Consider the following 23,466-nt stretch of genomic DNA (forward strand, 5'->3'; position numbering starts at 1 on the left):
GAATGGGAGAATCAAATTACTCTTTCTTAAAAAAAAATACACTACCTTAAAAAAACATAAAGGACATCTGTGGTTTTGTCTGTCTCTCTTCTCTCTGTGTACCACCCTTCTTTTTGGTCTGTATGATTTGATAGGGCTGACCCAATTTCAGCTCCTGGGATGACCAAAGTATTCTGCACCCACTCATCTGCTACCCTCACCAAAATCACAGCTTGGTTCAGGGGCAGAGACATGATGTAAGCCAAGCCAATGAGAGGAACTGGTGAGTCTTCCACTGGAGCTATGAACAACATTCTTTTCCAGTAAGCTAAGTAAATCAAAAGGGTAAATCAAGCTGTTGGCAGCCATCTTTATCCAAAGGACATTATAGTTAATTAACTTTTGGTCCTAATAACTTTCATTTAATAGCTTTTTGTGTGTAAGTGTTGGGGGGAGGTGGGCTACAATAGTCAGCCTTTGGAAAATGGAGCTGACTGCTGCTGCTATTCAAACTATACCTAAGTAATTCGGTTATTTTACCCAAGAAAAGTCTTATATAGTTGCTTCTTATAAATAAGAACTGGGGAGAACTGGCCTTGGAACAAAACTGGTTTCAGCTCAATTTCTGGTAAGTGTTTGAATACCTGAATCTGGTATGCATGAAGTTATCCTTGCTCCCGGACATTTTGTTTATGTAAACCAATAAATTCCCCCATTTTATTTAAGCCATTTGTGTTTACTTTTTGTAATCTGCATCCAAAAATGTCTTTACTTCATATAAACAAAAGGTTCTGACAAAAATACGTGTTTTACAGAGGTAATTAGACGTATACTGGCTATTCATTTCATCAGATCCTATGCTAAGGATTTCATAAACATTCTCTCATTTAATTCACTCTATAAAAGTCATCAATACTTACAAAAATTTTTAACTAAAAATTAAAGAAAAATGCCTAGGAGCACACTCACTCACTCCAAAAGGATGTAACAAGTGCAAAAAAATCAATAAGAACTAGGATTGCAGAAACAGGAGTAAGAGAAAGATGACTTAACTCTATATACATCTAAATTGTTCAATTAAAAAAATAAGAATATGACTTCTGGAAGTAAAACATATACAAAAAAGAGTTAAAAACAATATCCTTGAAAACTTACTTCATAGTATTCATATTCATCCAGGTTAAATGAGTTGAAATTAAAGAAGCCATACTGCATTGCCTAAAATCCAAAGGAAAGCTTTTAAGAATAAAGATGCAAATAAGGAAACAATTTTCAATACAAATTCTTAACAGTGAGTATCAGAAGGCACCCTTGAAAAGCATTGTATTTAGATTATGTTCCATGGAATAGCTTTCAAAGGAGGTGGACTATGTCTTTTAAATGCTTCTATCATCAGAAACATCAGTTACAACAATATATATTTTAATGAGATTTTCTTTTTCATTTTCCTTCATTAATCATCCTAACCATGCAAGGTCTAAATTATCAAGCCTTCAAAGTAAGCAAGGCGATGGCATCCCACTCCAGTACTTTTGCCTGGAAAATCCCATGGACAGAGGAGCCTGGTGGGCTGCAGTCCATGGGGTCACTAAGAGTCAGACACAACTGAGTGACTTCCCTTTCACTTTTCACTTCCATGCATTGGAGAAGGAAATGGCAGCCCACTCCAGTGTTCTTGCCTGGAGAGTCCTAGGGACGGGGAGCCTGGTGGGCTGCAGTCTATGGGCTCACACAGAGTCGGACACGACTGAAGTGACTTAGCAACAACAGCAACACTAGTTCATTAGATGAACACCATTCAGGCTTCAAATATAAGGCATAACCCAATGGTTGCTAAACAAATAATAACAATGGGAAGAAATCATGGGTTAGTTTATATCAAACAAATCTCACACTTTATACATATCTTCACTTTTCAATTCTTCTGAACAGTCTTGAATTAAAAGATTAGTATTTCCTATACTAAAGACAGCCCTGAGACAAACACTAAAAGTCAATTTTTTTGAGGGAAAACATTTTTTTCAATAAGGAAAAAATACATGAATTTTCCTTTCTGTAGCCTCACTCTGAGTTGCAGTAAGAAGAGTACGCTAAGCAAAGAAAGCAAAGTAACTATTTTCTGAGACAAGGACATTCTGGTGGCTTCTGACAATCTTTCTCCCTGCTTACCAAGACAGACTGTATGTAAATAAAAATTCTTGCTCAAGAAGTTATTCTTGGTTGAAAAGGGGTGATTTTGCAAAACCAGTCTGCAAAATATAAACTATTGAAATATAAATAAGAAATAAGGCTACAATATCAAACAACAACAAAAACATAGTTGTTTAAATCCTAATTCCAAGGCCAAATCTAAGATGAATTTTCTTTTGAATATGAAACAATATCTATCATATTTGGACTAGAGTTGTTCCTAATACAATAAAAAGTTATCAGTCTGCAGGGGGTTTCTAGTCTTTGAATCTCATAAGGAGATCTTATTAGGGTAGTATTTTTAAAAAGTAGCACTAAAATCAAGATATAATTATATTTAAATATTTCAAACAATAACATTCAAAATCAGTCACAAATAAAAATCTTTAAATGGAAAAATCAGAAGCTGTTGTCTCAAAAAAAATTAAAATGCAATATGAAAAAAGCAATCTTTGATCTATAGTTACAGCTGATTAAACTTTGTATATAACATCTGATTAAAAAAAAACACAAAGTCAATGTTATAGTAGATCATAGCCAAAGCCTTCATAAGTGTTTCTTCTTTTTTTTTCAAATATATAAGGTTGTGGGACTGGAGAGAAGAGAGTCCTAATATCCTAGGATCCAGGACAAGCATGCCTCCCTGCATTAGCAATTTCCTAGGGTCCAAATGGCAAGGACTGTAACTGGGAGGGGTCATTTATACCTACTGTCTGTCCATCTCCTGATGGCATCCTCTGCCCATTAAGTGCCTAAATTGAGGCCTCATGGACCTATCTCAGAGTGTGCGGCAACCTCCATCAGCTCCTTATACCACAGAGTCACTGGACTCAAATCCCCAAAATTAAGGTCCATCCTCACTGCCTTATTACAGGACAAAAGGTATACTAATTAACCTCTGAATCTGTATTACTAACTAGGTCTCTCAGCTTAACCCACAAAATTTCTGTCAAAATTCTCAGAAAGCCACCATGTTTCATCATACAAGACAGTAAACTTGGGTTCCTTCTCCCTCTGAAAATACAAGTCACACAAAAGTTTAAATGTTGTTGAAAGCCTATTTGATCCAAGGGCTACTGATTAACAATTCTAGTTTCCTGCACTGTCCTGATATTCAAAAATGACACTGGAGGGAGTGAGTGTTATAACCAGGGTCTGCTGTATCACCTGATTCCAGGAGACCCTGTTCATTTAGAATGTGATAGGAAGCTATCCCCTGAAGTCAAAGACAGCAAGCAGCCCTTGTCATAAAACACAGGAGTCATTTTTAAATAGCTTTGAGAAAGCAGTAATGACCTACTTAGTTTTTTATATAAAAGCTAGTAACAAACTAATGGGCTAGTCAAATACTTCTGTTGAACTGGAAATTGAATTCTTGAAGATACAAAGTGTTTAACAGTGTGTTACAGAAATATCTGTTGTAAACAGAACTGGTGGCAATCAGACTCATAAAATACATAAATCAAAGAGAATTCAGAAACCAGTAATTTACTTTTTGTTTTTCTTTGACATCACAATGCATTCAAAACCAATTCTGAATTTAGAACCTAATTACATAACTGTTTCTTAATGTCCCCTCTGTTCAAGTGGCTTTTCACCCAACTCACACAGAGAAGCACTCAGATTCAGAATAATCTGTTTTCTAGTTGAGTGTCATTCTAATGTTGGTAGGGAAATGGGACACCTCTGACATCATATACATCTTAGAAGGTCTTTGGAGAAGGCCTGTCTTCCTTGCACTGTACTTAAATTCTCCAGCACAACACTAGGCTCATCCTATGAGGCACTTACCTTCTTTACTGCATAAAAACAGTCAAGAAGTGTAATGAAGAAATTGCAACTTCCATAGGCAGCGTCTCTGAAATTCCAAAAGTATTGAAGTACATAGCTCAGTTAACTTAATTTTCTGCTGAACACTTATCTCAAGACAAAGTTGACTGAAAATCAAACACATATTCAGTCTCAAAAGAAAAAAAAAAAGAATTCTTGCCTTTTGGTTTTTAATTAAAGGATAAGTCACTGTTATACATTTCATTGTACCCTCTACCTATTCCACTAGATACTGTTTTATAGATATGGATCAATAATGACCACATTCTAAATTTCAAATGATCTCTCTAGACTGTTCTTGGCTTTAATAGTTCAGCTTCAAAAGTTCCTTTTTGAGTTCAACTTCTCAATAGTATGTACTCCTCCTCTCAAAAAGAAAAGACATTTGAATTTGTTCTTCAAATACCATGTCAAATTGTTAGCAGGAAAGACTGCTTTTTGATTCTGTACATACATGCTGTGTGTGTGTGTATCTATACCCACGTAGCAAAAAAATTTGGAGATCAAGATAGTATTTGAAATAACAGGTGCAAGCTACACAGTATTTTGCTTCTCTCATTATGATTTTATGACCTTTAACAATTTAACTGGATAATTATTTTCTGGTTCCAAGGACAAGAGTACCAATAAAACCACAGAAACTAATCAGTCAACTACTGTTACTAGAGTCACTCTACACTTGGGAAAAGTGCTTAAACGGTTAGGTAGATAGCCCCACTCAATACTATATCAATACCTATCAGTAATCTTACTACAAGATCAGTGACACAAGTCTCAGTATCAGTTAAGACTTTGTCCAGAAAAATAAGGTACTCCTCCATTCCCATCTGCTTCTCCCTTTTGTCTCCCTTGAGTCATTTCATTACAAAGTGAAAATTTTAAGAATTAAATAAGATAAAAATTAATTATGATCATTCTAGGTATGCCAAACAATTATGCTTAATCAGAATGGTACTTATTTGGTCCTTATGTGGAACCAGGTTGCTACTGGAGCTATAATTAATTGCCTGCCTTGGTTGGGTTTTCACACAGTAATTTACTTACCTGAAAAATCAAACTGTACATTTAAAATGTACAGACTTAGAGGATAAAGCGTCTGCCTGCAAAGCAGGAAACCTGGGTTCGATCCCTGGGTTGGGAAGATCCCCTGGAGAAGGAAATGGCAACCCACTCCAGTGTTCTTGCCTGGAGAATTCTATGGACAGAGAAGCCTGGCGGGCTATAGTCCACAGGGTCGCAAAGAGTCGGACACAACTGAGTGACTTCACACACACACATACTAACATTAAAGAAAAGGGTATCCTTTTTAGCTAAGACAGCTTTAGACATTACTGTCTGAATTCATTAGAATTATTGCAGTATACATTAGCCTTCTTGAGGACTGGACACAAGGCCTCACAATATGCTATTTGTGTTCTATAAGCTTCTGATTTTAAAAGATGATCTTCCAGAAGCTAGAAAAGGTTTCAGTGTGACCAAGAAAATTATCTTCACCAATAGCTTACTGGTATGCAGGAAGGAGAAAAACAGAATGACCTGCAGCTTTAGTTCTCAGAGCGTGCTCCCTGGGCAAGCAGCAGCAACATCAACCTCACTTCTTAGAAATTTAATTCTCAATCTGTGAGTCAGAGTTCTAGGGGTGAGGCTGGGTCCTCCAGGTTTAAGAACCACTGATTTACATGATCACACATAATGTTCTGTACAAAAAACTGTTTTATGGAATAAGGAATGTTTTTAAGATAGAGAAGCTAAGGTAGGAAAGTGAAGTTTAGTCTAAATCAAAATCAAAATTATCAGTAGAAAAACAATGAACTCTCAAATCACATCCCAATGTTTTTCGTCATTTTTTCCCAGTTAGCTGTGATTGCTAACTTACTGATAATTCTTCTCCAATCAAGTTAAAGGCATGTTGATTCAGTTTTTGTGACAATTTGAGCATTTATTCAACGCATAATTGTGAATAACCTTCTGTGGGCCAAGTCCTGCTGTAATCGAGCTTTGATCTGACCTTGGATAAAGTTCTGTCATATTATGAGAATAGACAAGGCTCTTTCTTTATTCACTCATGTTTATTTCATTAACACTTCCAACTTTAAACACACCCACATCTCCTTCCTCCCACCCAAGCAATTAGACTTCTTCAAAATGGCATAATAGCAGCTATCAAACTGGATATAAGCCTTTGTGGGGTGAAAGCTTGTCATAGATAATTTAACAAACTTGGAAAAGCAGATGAGAATCAATAAAGGAATACTGCTTAGAAACAGCAAAACAATGTCAAATACTAGTTTAAAAAAATAACAATTTTCATAGCAGATTATACTCCTAATACCCCAAAACTGCAAATAATTGAAGTATCTGTCAAAAGGAAAATGGACAGATAAAATGTGGTGTACTCATAGAATGGAAGGCTACAAAAGCAGTAAAAATAGGACAAACCACTAACACCTGCCACAACAAGGATAAACCTCACAGACAATATACATCTTAAAAACTAGATCCCAGTTCTCCAAAAATGTATACTCTATGATTTCCTTTACACAAAGTTCAAAAATAAGAAACACTTTTAGAAAGGCGATAAAAGGGAATCTTTATGGGGACTGACAACGTTCTGTATCTTGAAAGGATGGTACCTACATACACAAATGTAGAAGTTTACTGTGCTGTACATATAAGCGTCATGGAATTTTTAATTGTGTCTAAGTTATACATGGATTTAAAAAGGAGAAAACATGAATGTTTAACAAATGTTAGCTAGGGCTCAGGCACCAAGTGTTTCATATGCAGGATGTTACTTAACCCTCATACTTCACTAGGATGATATTACTGTCATTCCCATTTATAGACTAAGAAACCAAGCCTTGTATTTGTAAAGAACCACAGAGATATTAGTTGCAGAACTTAAGAGTCAAACTCTCGTCTGTCTGAGGTCAATAGCCAAGCTATTAGCAGCTCTGCAATATTACCTCTCAAGAAAATAAAGAACAGAAACAAAAAAAAAAAGTCAATTAAGAAGCAAGGAGTATTATAGGTAATACCAAAGAAGAGATGCACATACTCTTCATAACTATGATCAAAGGTTTTAAAAAAAACGTTGAACTATATTTTATACTGTTTTTTTAATTTAGACAAGCAGAAAAATGTCTGATATCTAATATAATTCATTAAGAGATTATATATATATATAATTTTTAAAATCTGTCAAAGGCTGATGCTTTTGTGAAATACAGCAGTACCATACCAATGTTGGTATTACATACCAATGATTATGCAATAATTTTATTTTTGTAAATAAAACTGAATTATTAGAAAAATGAAAGAAAAAAACACATAAATACAAGTCTAAATTCTCCTATTATTAGATTCCATAGACACAGACATATTCTGTTAAATCATTAAAAAGTCTGTAAAATCCTACTCTCTATCCTTGTACTCATCACAAGCTGGTAACAAAAAGTTCACAGTCCACATCTGGAGAAACAATGCTTTAGATAAATCCAATGTATGATATCTATGAATGAAGAGATTAAAATTTCACAAACCTGAACTGATTTTGGTAAAGTCCTGTTTTTTAGAGAATTACTGATCTTTGTTCCTGGAACCAGAAGCAACTAACTACATTTCTTAATGCCAAAGTTTAATAATTTTAAATACAGGTACAGCAGTAAACAGCATTTATTCTATTTTGACCCCTGTGTTTAAATTAATGTAAAACTTCCCTTACATCAATTATGTTTCATGGATCCTTACTTAAATTATGTGAAATGTGTAAGCTTATTCCTGTTTTAGGATCTTGTCATAAACTTTAAGAATGGCACAATAAAGGATTATTATTATAAAGAAAAGTTCTGTACAACAAAATTATCACTGTATCAATGTATCTATGGTTCACTTCTTCTGAAGGAGGTACATGGTTGCTGTTATAAGTTGAGAAGAAATATGAGCACTCTTCAGTTTAGAAAATAACCTTCATCCCTTCCTACTCATCACAAAGAATACTCAAGATGATGTACAAGCTAAGAAGAAAGGCAGTGATACTGGGTCCAAAGCGATTCTTCTATTGGCTAAATCACTAACATACATATAGCCTTTAGAGCAATATACAACTGAACTCTGCAGACTATCCTAACAAAAATCTCTAATTCATGGAATAAATCCATGGATAGTCCTACAGAGTTATTTAAGGAGACAGATTCTGCCTAAGGTTTGGGACACTCACTCCCAAACTTGTCCACAATTAAGTCAGGTTCATAATCTTACCCTTTAAAGGCGAAATTAGGCATTTGAGGTATATGCAGCAATCCTGAAAATATTAACTAATTTGCAGGTGGAAGAATGATGCAAAATTTGAAATTCTCAATACAGTACACAAAGAATAAAATTATTTCACACATTTATTATACATTAAGCACAAGTATTTAATTATAGAGCTAAGTCAAGCATTTTGATAAACAAGTAGAAAAACTTTTTTTTTAAAGGGAAAAACACAGGTTTTTTTTTTTCTCTTTTTTCCTCAAAATATCTGCAACACAACCATCTGATAACTTTGAGATAAGGATGAGGATATGTCATTAACTTACATAAAAACGTTACTTATCTCTTACCTTTATGACACAGGTGTTTTGGTTTTTTTAAGTAGCGGTACTATATTAGCAACCTCACCCTATTTCTGCTTGCTGTGTCCCAAGAAAAAGGGGGTTCACTTCTGCCCCAGAAGTAACTTCTAATTATTGGTAAAACTTATTTCTTAACTCCTCAAGGCCAACACGTCTCAGTACTGGAAAATGGTAGTTTTGAAGACTGTACCTCCAAGATTCTCATCTGATTACAAAGCACAAATTTTCAACAGTGGGAGTAGTTCTGATTTCTCATGTAGAAGCGATTTACCACCACCACCACAGACATCTGACAATGTCTGGAGACATTTTTGGTTTTCATAATTAACTTCCTGGGGTGAAGGCATTGCTGACATCTAGTGGTTTAACAGTGATGCTGTTAAACATCCTACAGTACATACAACAATCCCCCCGACCCCAACAAAACATCAGTAGCGTCACTGTTACTCAGCCTAGACCTATGCTGTTATTTGCACCCACCCCAAAATGATTATCAGGTTTTCTTTCTTCAGAAACAACCATACCACAGTATTTCTGGCAAGGGCCTGATTAAATGAATCTACCATAATGTTCTTATATTTACCTGAAAGGAATATAGGCTGCATCTCCAAACATTAATATTCTATATGCGTCTTCTGGAGTTTTCCCCAAACATATAACCTACATTTGAAGAGAGAAGAAAAAGGCAATTTACTTCTAAATAAAGATATAGTACTGTCACTGAGAACTAAGTTTTGTACAATTTTTAGCCAATCAGCTGAGCCTGGTTCTCTAGCTTTCCCAAGGATCCTACAAGTCACTCAGTATCCTCTCAGTGAATTTCTCTTTTGTTCAGATCTGCTGGCATAGCTGGTTTCTGTTGCTTGCAATAAGAGCCCTAACCAACAACTTTTTACAACCTTTTGTGTTGAGAAGTATAGCATTAAAATTTTTTTTTAAATTTTTTGGCTGTGCTGGGTCTTCACTGCTGCGCTCGGGCTTTTTTCTAGTTCTGAAGACTGGGGGCTACTCTCTAGTTGCATTGCGTGGGCTTCTTATTGCGGTGACCTCTCTTGTTGTGGGGCACGGGCTCCAGGATGCGTGGGCTTCAGTATTTGCAGCATGTGGACTCAGTATTTGTGGCTCCCGGCCCGAGCGCACAGGCTCAATAGTTGTGGCACACGGGTTTACTTGCTCTGCGGCATTTGGGATCTTCCTGGATCACGGGTTGAACCCATGTCTCCTGCATGGGCAAGTGGATTCTTCACCACTGAGCCATCAGGGAGGCCCAGAAGTAGCATTTTAAGAACAGATTTTATAAATCAAAATGTTAGACTAAGCACACGCTTTTACCTCACCTCCCTTCTAAAATACTCAAATGATATTAAAGAAGTATGTGGGCGATGGCAGTAGAGGATGGATTGGGACTGGGACTGTGAGGCGGATGAGAGGAACAAAGATGCTGATTAACTCCATCCATTTAGATTTAACAACTTACGATATTGAACAGGTTTCCTATGAAACTTCATTTGTTTACTATTGTCGTCATTTGCTTCTTTTATCTTCAGAGCTACGTCATGCTTCCGTTTTCAACTGGTAGAATACTTCAAGTAGATTTTTTAGCATTTGAGGGCCACAGTAGATGGACCTCTTTGCATTTCTAAAGTATCTGGTTTTCTGCCCTGACGTTTATGGACCATATATATGATTTCAGGTCTGCAGTCCTTTTCTCTCAGTTTATAGCTGTTGCTCCATGCCTTTCCTCATTTCCAGTACTACAGAAGTGTTTTACTAGCCTTATTCTCTCCTCCTCTTCCTCACCTGCTCCACTGGTATCCCTTTAAATAAGACACACCACAGCCCCATGTAAACTTGCCTAGGACTTCGGACCCTCAATCTATCCAGAGGCACGTCTTTTTCTAACTCAGAATCTTCCAGCAGGGCATTTTCCACCCATATATAGAGACAAGGGGTGAGAGGCCACAAGCATCAGATGTGGCATACATTTTATCACCCAAATTCAATTCAATTCTAAAGCCTACTCTGGGGTAAAATACACTTTGAATTTTGACTAGTAAAAATAAATCACAAAAGGATCTAACTACAAATTTTTAAAATCTCCATTACTTAGATTTATATAAATGAGCTGTTTCTTCTACCAAATTGTGAACGTTCTGAAGTGAGAATCCAAGTCTTACGTTACACTGTAACTCCCCATGCATAAATCATGTATGGACTCTGATTTGATGCTTAATTTGCTGAACTTAAAATCACTTATAATAGTTAGGAAACTTTAAAATAATTGATAAAACACATTGGTATAAATATAAAAACATCACTGGATTAAGAATAATTATAAAAATAAAAAATCCAGCAAGAATCTCTGAAACTTAGAGAAGGATGTATCTTAAAACTAGTCAGGTTCCAGATGGCACTTTATCAATTTTGTTTTAAGACTCATAAATGGAAATGTCTATCCTGTTTCTAAAAATGATTTTACCCCATTTACTCTAAAAATAATACAGAACTATGATCAACTACACAGAATCTTCTAACACGTATTTATCTATAGCAGCATGTAAACCCACAAAGAACAATCAATCCCAAAAACAAAGGAATGCTTTCTTATCAAGTTTCAGACAAATCTTCAAGAACAGCAATACTGACTCATAGAAGGTTGTAAACTACCATGAATTAATTAATCAAAATCATCTATAATCACATTCAACATTTTATATTTATCTAATACATTACTTTAAGAAAAAAAGTCTTTTAAATCTTTTTTGGGGGGTCAGTGCGGGTAAGAATAAGATTTGATTCACTTATGTATTTGCATATATATACATTTCTAATACAACCTTCTCTCAAATTATATAAAATTTTCCTTAAGCACTGGTTAAAGATAATTCCTCCAACTCAAAACAGTAGTTCCTTGGTTTCTTTGGTTACTAAAATTGCAATGGTATTATTTCCTTCTAACTTTCAAAACAAAAACAGCCTCTAATACATTAAATAATTGTGAATACAAATTCAGTTCAAGGAACCCAAAAACAATGTAACATTTTTTCCTATGGAAATAAAAAATGTAAATTGCTAGTGATGAAATTTTTAAACACAGACTTTAGGTACAATGAGATCAGCTGAAGGAAATTTACAGATTCAGAGTAAGTTTGTTACATAATGCTATCATCTGAATGTTTGTGTCCTATCTAAAATTCATGTTTAAAACCTAACTTCCCAAAAGTGATAGCCTTTGAGATGGTCGAGTGAAGCCCTCAAGAATGGGATTAGTGTCTTATAAAAGGGACTTCAGAGAGACCCCTAGGCCTTTCCACCATGTAAGAGCACTCATTGGACTATGCTGTCAGCCCTATCTTGGACTCTCAGCCTCCAAAACTGTAAGAAAGAAACTTCTGTTATTTATAAGCCTCCCCAGTCTCTGGTATTTTGTTATAGCAGCTCCAGAGGACTAAACATGTAACAATCAAAGAAATGTTTTCTAACAATCTATAATTCTTAATTCTATACCCACTTACCTAGTCAAAAGCCCTTCCCAAATAAAATTATCATTAATTTGTTCTTGAGAAGAATCCTTAAAATGGTTCCTATATTAACCTAAATTCTCAAATTAGTAAACTCTAAATCAATCCAATTTTACGATGCATCACTGTATTCCCAACAATTTGGAAGCTATACGCTTATCAAATTCTTTTGGTGTATTTTCATGAAAAGCTATATACATAGAATGGTCACCCTAACTGCATGTTGCTATCCCAAAATAGAAAATATCAATATATTAAACAATTGTAATAGCTAACTTCCAAGACAGCCCCAACAATATTCACCTCCTGATATTTTCACCCTTAATGAACAGGCCACCACTCTGTAAACAGTGGCCGGCTTCCCTGGGGGCTCAGATGGATTTAACGGTAGAAGGTGACTTCTGAGGCTAGATCATAAAAATGTGGCTTTTACCGTGCTTTCTTTAGGACTCCTCATTCGAAGCAAATCAAGCTGTTATTTGTGAGGGCAGCCCACACGGCAAGGATCTGAGGACCTTTGGCAATAACCAGTGCTAGTTGCTGGGCATGTAAACTGGGTCATCTAAGCAGTGGATCCTCTCTAACTCCAGTCATGCCTTCAGATGACTACAGCCCAGCTGAATCCAGAAGCAGACACACCCAAGTTAGCCACTTTCAAATACATTCCCCACAGGAACCGTTAGAGAGAATATCAGTTGTTTTAAGTCACTAAGTGTTGGCATAGTCTGTACAGTACCAAGAGATAATACAGTAAGTAATGCAATAAACTATTACCAACTGATCATTTCAGTTTGTTGAAAGTGGCTAAATTTTTTTTTTAATGTGGCAAGTACAGAAATGTAATGGTAAGGAAGCCCCATGGCTTAGGAACCGTAAGTAATGAAAACCTGTTCTCTCTCTCCAGGGTAAGCAATGTCTCTGAAGGAGCAAAAGGCAATCTCACCGGAGAAATAAAATATTGGGGTAGAAAATACTTAGGAAGTCAGTAGTGCTTTTCATGATACATGAAAAGCATGGTTTTGTATACTGTGGGGGTTTTTTGGTTTGTTTTATTTTTTGCTGAACAATACTGTAGCCATTTCTACGACTTTCACTGCCCCCATTTAAAAAATTACCATCTACCTAAACCAGCCTCTCTGAAAACTTCTGATTTTGGATTGCTGATCTATGTTTCAATACTGGGAGAGGCTCAAGTAGCAATGGATAAATTAGTGGACTGAAAGAAAAAGATCATTTATAGTTTTAATTCTGACAGTTTAGGTCTCAAATAATAAAGCACAGTTGTTTAGACAGGTACTTCTCATTTCTATTTTCCTACAGAACATTTTTAAGTTTAGAGAAGCCTTATATATATATACTTAGAGAAGCCTTTGGCAGAGTTTAAAAAACCCAAGTCATCTGAGTTAATCATAACAAAGGGTATTTAAATTCCAACAACAAATGTGGCAGCCCAATAAACCAGTAAACTATTTTCAATTATTTCTCACGGAGAAATGTCACAACGTTTCTTATATTTAATTATTTCCACATCAGCCAGATGACACAGTCATTCCAATGCCAAGAACTTGATGATCTTTTTTTAAAAAAAAATCACTATCTGGATTAACATACAATTTTCCTAAATCAATGCAAACTGGAAACAGGTTTAAAGATTCAACTGCTGACTAAAAAAGTTGAACAAGGAAAAGATTATCTGCAAGAAGCAATTTATGTGATTTAAAAAAGTAAATAACTGTCACAGTTCCTGCTAGTTAACAAATACTAGTTAAAAAAAGAAAATCCCAAATCACTCTAAAAAGAAAAAATGGGATGGCCTTACATTTCAATAGTTTTAACCTCTCAAATTACTTTTATTTGTATGTACAGTAGGTTGGTATAATGATGTTCAATTTAGATAAAAGGAAACTGGAACTTCCGTAGCAAACACATCTCTACCATGGCCAGACAACTAACAAATATGTAGGAATTTGCCTTGGCTATAAGGGTAAATGGATATATTCTATGTGAGTAGCAGGGACTTTTTTTGAGACAAAGCAAAAATCCCAAATTTTTAAAATAAAAACACCTAAATTTTAAACATCAGCAAAAACAAACTACACATTATAAATACTCTGTGGGTTACCTAAAGCTGGCAAGCTATTACTTTTTAACCCCTGGTGTTAACTGCTCACCCTGGATCATACTCTTAATCCTTATTTATAGATAAGAAACCGTGTAAAACAAGTACTAAAACAAGAATGGGGTCCAAAATTGTACAGAAGCCTCACAGATTTGCAAACACCATAAATGCTAGCCCCTAGCCAGTCTCACAGAGGGCGGAAATATCAGTTAGGCTCAGCAAGGTGGAAAGGGAAGTAAAGCTGTGATGAGCGATGGTGACGACAGCCAGCTTCCTCCACCACAGGGCCACGCGGGCCCCCTTCTGTGGCTCTGGTGCACCTCACACCCCCTCTGCCTGGCTGCTGTTTGCCCTGCCTTTCACAGATACCCAGGAAGGGTGCTTGCCCAGAGATAGGTGTTTACGAACACTTCGGCAGACCCACCTGGTTCTGTCTTCCAGTCTCTGTTACCCTGTCTAGACTGCTGTTTGTTGAGCTGAATTCACACACACTGCTTCCAGAGACTTTCCCCTCAGCTCGCCTTATTTTAAATTCTCGTTTAATCCCTTCACCTTGCAGCCACCTTAACCCAGCATTGAGTTTCTGAGTCCAAAATAATTAAATCATTAAGAAAAAATGGATGACAGGTTCAAAAGATCATCATTAAATAACAAATTAAGCCCCTGAGCTCTTATTACAACTGTTGAAGCAATCTCAAATTCAATGAAATTTAGGATTCTACTCACAGATGGCTGGATTAATATATTCCTAGAATTTCATCAGTATCACAATTTTTGGTACAAATGTTTACAAGTAAACCATTCTGAAGGCTTAAAAATTGCTTAAAACAAAAATATAATAATAGACAGTGACATTTTGAACAGGGAATCTGTATGTTATCATAATTAGCTCTACAAAGTAATCTATTAAACATTACAAGAGGGCAATCTTGCAAATTATGTCCCAACAGTTTGCTTGTGTCATTTATTTTATACTCAGGATGCTTTAACCACAGAAAATGTTAGAAACAACGGTTCATTTCCCAGACAAGTTCTCAAAAGTACACTGAGCCTATGGAAGAGCTAAGTAGTGTATATGTGCATGAAAATATAAATGTTGAGACAGTAAGATATAACCAAAGCTGATGACCAGTAAAATACAATGGTATCATTTTTGTTTTTTAATATAAAAGGCAGATTTAAGGTGTAATAATGGTAGGCAGAACCAAAAAAAGACAGAAAATTACATTTAGTACATGCTTAATTTGTGCCAGATGGTCTATCAGACTGAAATTAAAAGCTAGCTCAATTTGAACCTAAATCCTTCAACTTCTGAAACGAAATCCCTAAACCCTTTACAATGGCCTCTTCCAAACAGCTGTTTGCAACTAGAAATTAACCTTTATTCCTTCCAGTGTAATAATATACCACTATTATTATAAAGTATACATGTAAGAAACTAAATAGAAAAGGTGACATTTCTAAAATGAATCATTATATATTATAATTATGTTAAAAACTGTGTTCACTAAAATATTAATAAATTTTAATGTGATTGATATACTTCAATTTTTTAAAATCTTGATTTAAAAGCCTAGGTGCAAGTTCAGCTATTTCAATTCTTGATATTAATGGCTATGGTAACTGAAAAAGATAGTCTTTAAAATTTGTTTCTCCATTCTTTGTATTTCTTGTGAACTGGAAGTTCCAGCCTTCAATAGAAGGCTTTTGCATTAGTATATGTTGTATCACATCAGAAAAGAGACTGCCTAAATTACCACTACTGGTGCAAAAAATGGCCACTGGATTAGGTGCTAACCATCAAATCCCTAAAGGGCCTCTTGATGTAGGTGAAAGAGGAGAATGAAAAAGCTGGCTTAAAATTCAACATTCAAAAAAGTAAGATCATGGCATCCAAAATGGGGGAAAAAATGGAAACAGTGACAAACTTTGTTTTCCTGGGTTCCAAAATCACTGCAGATGCTGACTGCAGCCATGATATTAAAAGACACTTGCTCCTTGGAAGAAAACCTATGACAAACAGCATATTAAAAAGCAGAGAATCACTTTGCCGACAAACATCCTTATAGTCAAACCTATGGTTTTTTTCAGTAGTCACATACAGACAGATGTGACAGTTGGACCATAAGAAGGCCAAGCACTAAAGAATTGATGTTTTCGAACTGCTGTGCTGGAGAAGACTCTTGAGAGTCCCTTGGACAGCAAGGAGATCAAGCCAGTCAATCCTAAAGGAAACCAACCCTGAATATTCAATGGAGGACTCGTATTGAAGCTGAAGCTCCAAACCTTTGGCCACCTGATGTGAAGAGCTGACTCACTGGAAAAGACTCTGATGCTGGGAAAGATTGAGGGCAGGAGGAGAAGGGGAGACAGAGGGTGAGTTAGACGGCATCACCAACTCAACAGACATGAGTCTGAGCAGACTCCGAGTTGGTGAAGAACAGGGAAGCCTGGAGTGCCGTAGTCCATGGATGGGGTGACAGAGTTGGACACAATTTAGTGACTGAACAACAACAATCAAATCCCTTTAATTTATCATTATATATCATTTACCATGATGTGTAAATGCAAGTGCAGGATTGATTACACTAGTTTTTTAATCCTGTTCAGCAATGATGTACATTTGGTTAGTAAATTTCCAATTTCCTAAATGCCAATCAACAGATGCTAGAATAGTGCTACACATGTTTCAGATATTTAGCAAATGAGTTAAAAAATCTATTGAAATATTGTTAAAGCTGGTTTTAAAATTTTGTTTTGTGGCTATTAGTGTAATACGTTACTTCAAAAACTGGTTATTAAAGGGATCTGGCTATTCATTCTGCCTTCTTGGTAAGAAAATCGGTTTCAGGGTAACCAAAGAGTCCCAACTGAATGAGGGAAAGCTTAATTCCCATAAAAGTAAGCCAGCTAATAAGTGAAAGAAGAATGAATAATTAGAAAAATGTTATACTGATACCCTAGTAAAATGATTGATTCAATCAAGCATATTTGATTGTTGATAGGGAAGACGCATGGTTGATAGGGAACTGAATATACAAACAGTCCAAAATCAACCCACACAGAATGTTTAAATCATAAGGACAAAACAATATATTGAAGAGATTTGATGGTTAGCATTTAATCCAGTGGCCACAGCATCACTAATGGTAATGTAGGTATTCTATGTTTCTGATTGATATAACATATACTACTAATGCAAACCTATTGATACAACTTTCAGTTCACAAGAAATACAAACAATAGAGAAATAAGTTTAAAAAATACCACAAATAAAAGAAAAACAACAACAACAACAACAAAAAACCCCAAGAAGAAACCAGAGAAATTCAAAAGGTGGAACTTTCTACAAGAAACTAGGTCTGGTTTCTTAAAAAAAAAAAAAAAAAATCAATGTTAGCTAAAAAGGATCATGTGTGAGAGAGATTTAAGTACACAACAACCATATACAATATACGGTCCTGAATTAGATATTGGTGTAGACATTTTGGATTAATTGAGAAATACAAATATAATCTGGGTGTACAGATGATGCAACATGTACTGAAATGAAAGAACAGATCACTGACTAAAAAAAGTCATGTGATAAAATTATACTGGTGAACACACACTGCTTTTATAAAGATACAAGTATCTTTTAAAAGAAATTTTTCTAAGTTTCTCAAGGGGCCGAACATGGGATTTGTACACATTTTTTATAACAAAATGACAAAGTTTCAAACTTTTATTTTCGAAATGCTCTCACAAAAGTGAATTTGTTTTGAAAAGCATTTACTTTTCCACTTAGAATTTCATCCTTACTTGAAATGACAGGTTAAAGTACCACCACCCCAAAATCGGGCTAGGAAACAGCCACTGACTTATCACAACAGGGCAGCAAACTTATCATTTTGTAAAATGCTATGATTATTAAATTATCCTTTTCTCAAAACAAAACAAAACAAAAAAACAAACAAAACTCAGCTATCTTTTATGTCCCTCAACTCTTTTATCGTGACTGATACAGAAAGATTTTTAGTTTTACCCTAATTTGTTATCCAAGACTCTAATATTTCAGATAACTGGCAAATCCATTTACCAGGCCACATAAACTTAATAGTCAGAAACACAGTGAAAAGTCAAGCCGCTCTTCTTATTTCTTACACCACACATGGTGCCCGACCATCTGACAAAAGGACTAAATATAAGTACAGACATGTCAATCCTATTTTAAGTATTTGAGTATTTTAAGTATTTGTAAAGGCTAACTGCTTCTGTTGTTAGGGTAAAAAAAATAAACAGAATTACTAACTTTATCCTTTCACTCTCTCCACACCCTCTATTAGGTCCTTTTGCATAGGATGAAAGGAGAATGGTTCCTTTCAGAGGCCCAGAGTTTAATAAAAAGACAGTCAGTCCTTTTAAACAGAATCAGTCCATTTGGAATACTTCTTCCTGACTATACTTTCTCCAGACTTTTTGCTTTTGTGTTAATATTACTACACCACCCTCTAAGTCAGTCATTAAAAAGCCTTATTATCTCCAAAATTCCTCAAACAACTTCAGAAAAGGTCATCAGACCTGAAGGTCAATTTTTAAGGAATTCTCACTCATCTCTATAAATCTTTAATTGGAGAACTCCATAGTCTTCAATCAGATCAAACCTATACCACTTACTTACTTATTTACTTGGGGTAACCACACTTATGTCTTGACACTCCCTTGCTACTATTAATAAATCTCCTTTTCTTAGAAGTTTTTCTCCTGTTTCCCCACCTAGCATCATTATAGCCCCAATCTCCTACTTGAGCCAGCCAGTCATGGCTACAAAGCCATTTGCTACAGCCAAGAGCCATAAACCTCCTGCCAAGCTGGCTTCTAACTGAACAGAGGAATGAACTCAAGTATAATTGTTTACCTGGCATTTTCCCAACCAGTTAAATCAGTGCTAACCTGGGAGTGTAAAACCCTGGATGGATTTCTAAATCTAAAACATATTAGCTGTAGAAAAATAAACTTCTACATGCCAAAATACAACCATAAACAAAGTCAAAAGGCTAACACCAAACTGGGAACCAGTATGCCAACACATTTTCAATCAATAGGCCAATGGGTAATTGATCCATAGCTAGTTTTTTCACTAGCTAAAAAAAAAAAAGCAGCAAAAAATCTAAAAAGATTTCTTATTTATACAATTATGAAGTGTTTTATTTCCAAGACAACCCTTGGTTCCCACCATACCCACAGCTACCCTCTAAGGGATGAAGTTACCATATCTGGCTACTCAAGATCCCACCATTTTAGAGATCATCTCATCTGACCAGAGAGAGACGACTGACTGACCCTGAAGTAGCCCTGGAGAGTGCTGTGTGTTCTGCTCAGGAGAACATTCTCTTAAATGAAACAACTTCAGCCATTCCAGATTTTTTTCCTGGGCAAGAAAGACTTTTCCTGTTATACCAAAAGCCATTTCTTCAGGGTTCCCTTTAATACTTATGAACACCAAGAATTCTGGCTGTGTCCTTTTTCCTGGAAAGTTATCACAGTTTAATCTGTGGTGTTCCTCTCCCCAGTGATTAGCCAAGTAATGGGACCAAATACCCCACTTAAAACAGCTACCTTCTTCATTCTCTTTCTCTTGGGACCCTGCATAGCCCCCTACCAGCACTGACCCCTCAGGAGTTTTGCTGCTAAGTACAATAAACATCAGGAAAGATGACAAAAGCCCAAAAGTATAAGTCCTTATCTGGGTAAGCTTAAAACAAAAAAAATTTTAAGAAACATAATCTACAACCTGTGTTTCATACATTCAGAGATGATAAAAAACAGTTATCTCAGAATCGCTTCTCTTGATTACTTTTGTGAACATAAATAAACACAAACCCCAAAAAGGCCTTAGTCATTGTTGTTAATGATATACCATAAACATAGAAAAGAAAACTATCCAACTATTTTGAGGTGCAATTTCAACAAGTACCGTGAACTTTTTGGTCTAATCCCTGTAAATTCCAAAGTTTCAAACTACACGTCAGAAAAACAGTTTTAAGTGAAAGCATGACAGAAGCATCCTGGGGGAAGAAACAACTTACCTCAAGAACTCCAGCACCAACCCTTTTTTTTATCTAGAATAAGTATTTGATATTTTTCCCCATTTAGTAGAGCAGCTAGGTTCCACACCGCCAAAAACATGAAGAACATCACTCCAGAAGGACCTCTTGGCTTATTTAGGAAAATCTGTCACTTAGGTACTCCTAGAGGTGAATGAAAGCACTAAACAAAACCTGACTCTAAATAACCAAATACTTTCCATGATATTTACAAATAAATGAAACTCATAAGTTATGAAATACTGGCTATTCCAAAATAGTCTTCCAAGGACCTAAACAGCCCACCCACTCAATGCTGTGTATAATCTACACAGTATGTTACCCATTCTCCTAGAATACTGACATGCCATGTCCTTCTGCTATATGCTTTGAGATGTTCAGAATCATACCTCAGTGGGGGAAATACTGCCTGTGCTCAGATTATAAAGAACTCTAACCACATGTGATACACTTTTTATGTATTTTGGTTTTGTTTTTATAAACCAATCGAAATCCTGACTCTATTTTCATAACTTTACTACATGTATCATGACTTAATAGAAACATAGCTTTGGGTCATTATTTTCTAAACTTAAGTGCCATAACACTTAAAAAGGTATTCACAGTAGTTGATCTTTTTTTTAAAATAGACTTTTTTAAAGGCAGTTTCAGGTTCAGAACAGCAAAACTGAGTAGAAGTTATAGATATCTCCCATATACCCCTTACCCTCTCCATAGACTTTCCCACTTGGTCAATTTTTATAAAGCCAAAGATGTTCTTTCTGGCAAGAAATCAAGATGTCTTAGAAAAAAGTAATATCAAAACGCCAACTACAAGTACCACTGCTGTACATGATTTCACTAATATATTAGAAAAGTAGTTAAATACTTACCATATAACATCCAACAAGGAAAGCAGCATTTGCTTGTTTTCTCTGATCAGGGCCAGTAAAATGTATAATTTTCTTCCTCATCATTGTAATGGACTGCATAAAGATAAACAGTTGCTAGTATTTCCTTTCTAATTTCAAGTTTTCAAAAACTTTATTTTGTGATTAAAATAAATTCGGGATCTCACAATGTTGAAGCATTCAGAAAGACTTTTTAAATTGATACTCAAAAATACCATGTACATTCCCATAAAAGACATACTCTTGGAATAGAACAAATATACAATTAAAGAGTGGGGAGGAAACACCTGAAACTAATATATCATAAATCAACCACACTTCAATCATTTTAAAAGGAGGAGATACAAACAGATATACTTTGTAAGTATAGACTATCTCTGAAAGAACACATAAAAGCTGGAAAAGGCAGTGAAAGAGTCTTTCCTTTCCCTATTGTCTGATTTTTTTCAAAAATCGATTCCTAAAACCTTTAAATTAAAAGAAAAGGGTACAAAAATAGGTAAAATAATTCATTCTGTTAGAAATCAGGATAGTGAATGGGGTAGGGAGGAGTGGAGTGAGGAGGGTGGTACAGAGATAACCAGGAGAGCGTAAATGGGCTGTTCCTGGGGTGTTGCTAGGATGTTCTGTTCTTGATTAAGTTAAAAATAAAAAGGACATAGAAAGTAAAATCAAAGGAACAACATGATTTGTTAATACTTCCTTACATGTACTTCACTAACTTGAGTTGAAATGTTTCAATTAAGGGTAAGAAATAGGACATATTCAGCTGAATAAGCACAGTATTCCTTCACTTCTGTGAGCCAGTGTTTGAGTATTTCAATGATGAATGTGTACATGATGAATTTTCCTTTAGTTGTTTACACAGAGTAAGAGATCCAAGTTGATTTAAAAAAACAATAACCCAACCAGCCCTCAAGCAACCTAAGCATAAGACACTCTTACTATAAATTCTCAACACATTTTTATCACTATTCATTGAACAGGAATCAAAGTTTCAATCAGGTTAGATGGTCAATACTCTACAAGTTGTTCTAGTAAATATTAATGATTTTTTAATTTTGAAAAAAGGATGAATATAATCTTCACTGACCCAAAGTATAAAAGTCCTTAGATGGCCAAGTATTTCTGATGTGTAATTTTAAGTCTGATGTTCAAGGGAGAAAACATCTGCCTTACTCACTAATTAATTTTCACGTAATATAATTTTTAGTTGACAATGAGTTTTATTTCTGTGTAGTAGTCTAATAAATAATCAACTGAATAAACTTGTTTTTAAAGAGTACCCAACCCTAAATCCAGTATTTCTACTTGAGAATTTACAGTGACTCTTGGAATTGATAGCAGTATATAAACTTTTTATTTTATAAAACTAATAATTCAAAATTTTTTAAAAAATAAATGAATAAGGTCTAAGTTCAAACCAACAGTAACATGCCCTTATAATTTAGTGATAGAATCTTAAATATATGCTGTTTGCTCCTGTTTCCCTACTCCTTAATCATATGTGTAAAGGGTCAGGTAAAGAGTCACAAGTAGTAAAATATCATGAGAGATTCAAGGTATAATAGCTGATTTCAAGGTATAATAACAGATGACCTGATTTCTCTTAGTCCCCTAACATTCCCTATCACAATGAAGGGAGAAAGAACAAAGACCAAAGGAAGGAAAGCTTCTCTTGTTAAGTTTCAGTTCTATTAGCTCAGACAATAAGAGATTCACTTTATTAACAACTTCCACTTTGGCTTTTCAAGTACCTAAACATCACCAATCCAAATCAGAATCAAATGACCCAAACTTAAACCATTCCATCAAAACTCTAGAAAAACAAATAGATACACTTATGACTTCATAAAACAATAAACCACATGTATGTCCCAAACACCACTGTAGTGAAAAACATGGCATTGCCTTTTTAAAAATAGATTCCCCCTCCTCCCCACGAGATCAGGCTAATAATGATTACTTAAATGAAACCTCAGTAAAAAGTACTTTACCTTTAATTTCTTATTTATCTTGCAGCAGTATCTGTAAACCATTGCTAGATTGAGTGGCCCAAAATCTGCGTAGAAGCTGCAAAAATGAAACACAAAAATGTGTATGCATGTTCCAGATGCTCTGAATATAACTGCCTTTTTGTAGCTACGAGACCAAAACAAAGCAAGAAAGTACACACCAAATTATTATAGGTCATATAACGTAAACGTTATTGACTAATAGAAGAAATACTCTGGT

At 35.3% G+C, this 23,466-nt stretch overlaps 1 protein-coding gene across 2 annotated transcripts in view; it reads right to left on the bottom strand.

Moving 5' to 3' along the window:
- CDC14B (cell division cycle 14B) overlaps positions 1-23,466 on the bottom strand; it is a 123,850-nt gene that overhangs the window by 28,999 nt on the left and 71,385 nt on the right. For both annotated transcript variants that reach the window (XM_068973683.1, XM_068973684.1), the window contains exons 3-7: positions 23,229-23,304; positions 21,214-21,306; positions 9,199-9,275; positions 3,961-4,027; positions 1,135-1,197 (exon numbers count right to left, since the gene is read on the bottom strand). In XM_068973683.1, the coding sequence (XP_068829784.1) occupies positions 1,135-1,197; positions 3,961-4,027; positions 9,199-9,275; positions 21,214-21,306; positions 23,229-23,304 (376 nt within the window). The remainder of the gene's footprint in view (positions 1-1,134; positions 1,198-3,960; positions 4,028-9,198; positions 9,276-21,213; positions 21,307-23,228; positions 23,305-23,466) is intronic.

This window comes from Capricornis sumatraensis, chromosome 6 (assembly GCF_032405125.1).
Source record: "Capricornis sumatraensis isolate serow.1 chromosome 6, serow.2, whole genome shotgun sequence".
Classification (NCBI taxonomy): Eukaryota; Metazoa; Chordata; class Mammalia; order Artiodactyla; family Bovidae; genus Capricornis; species Capricornis sumatraensis.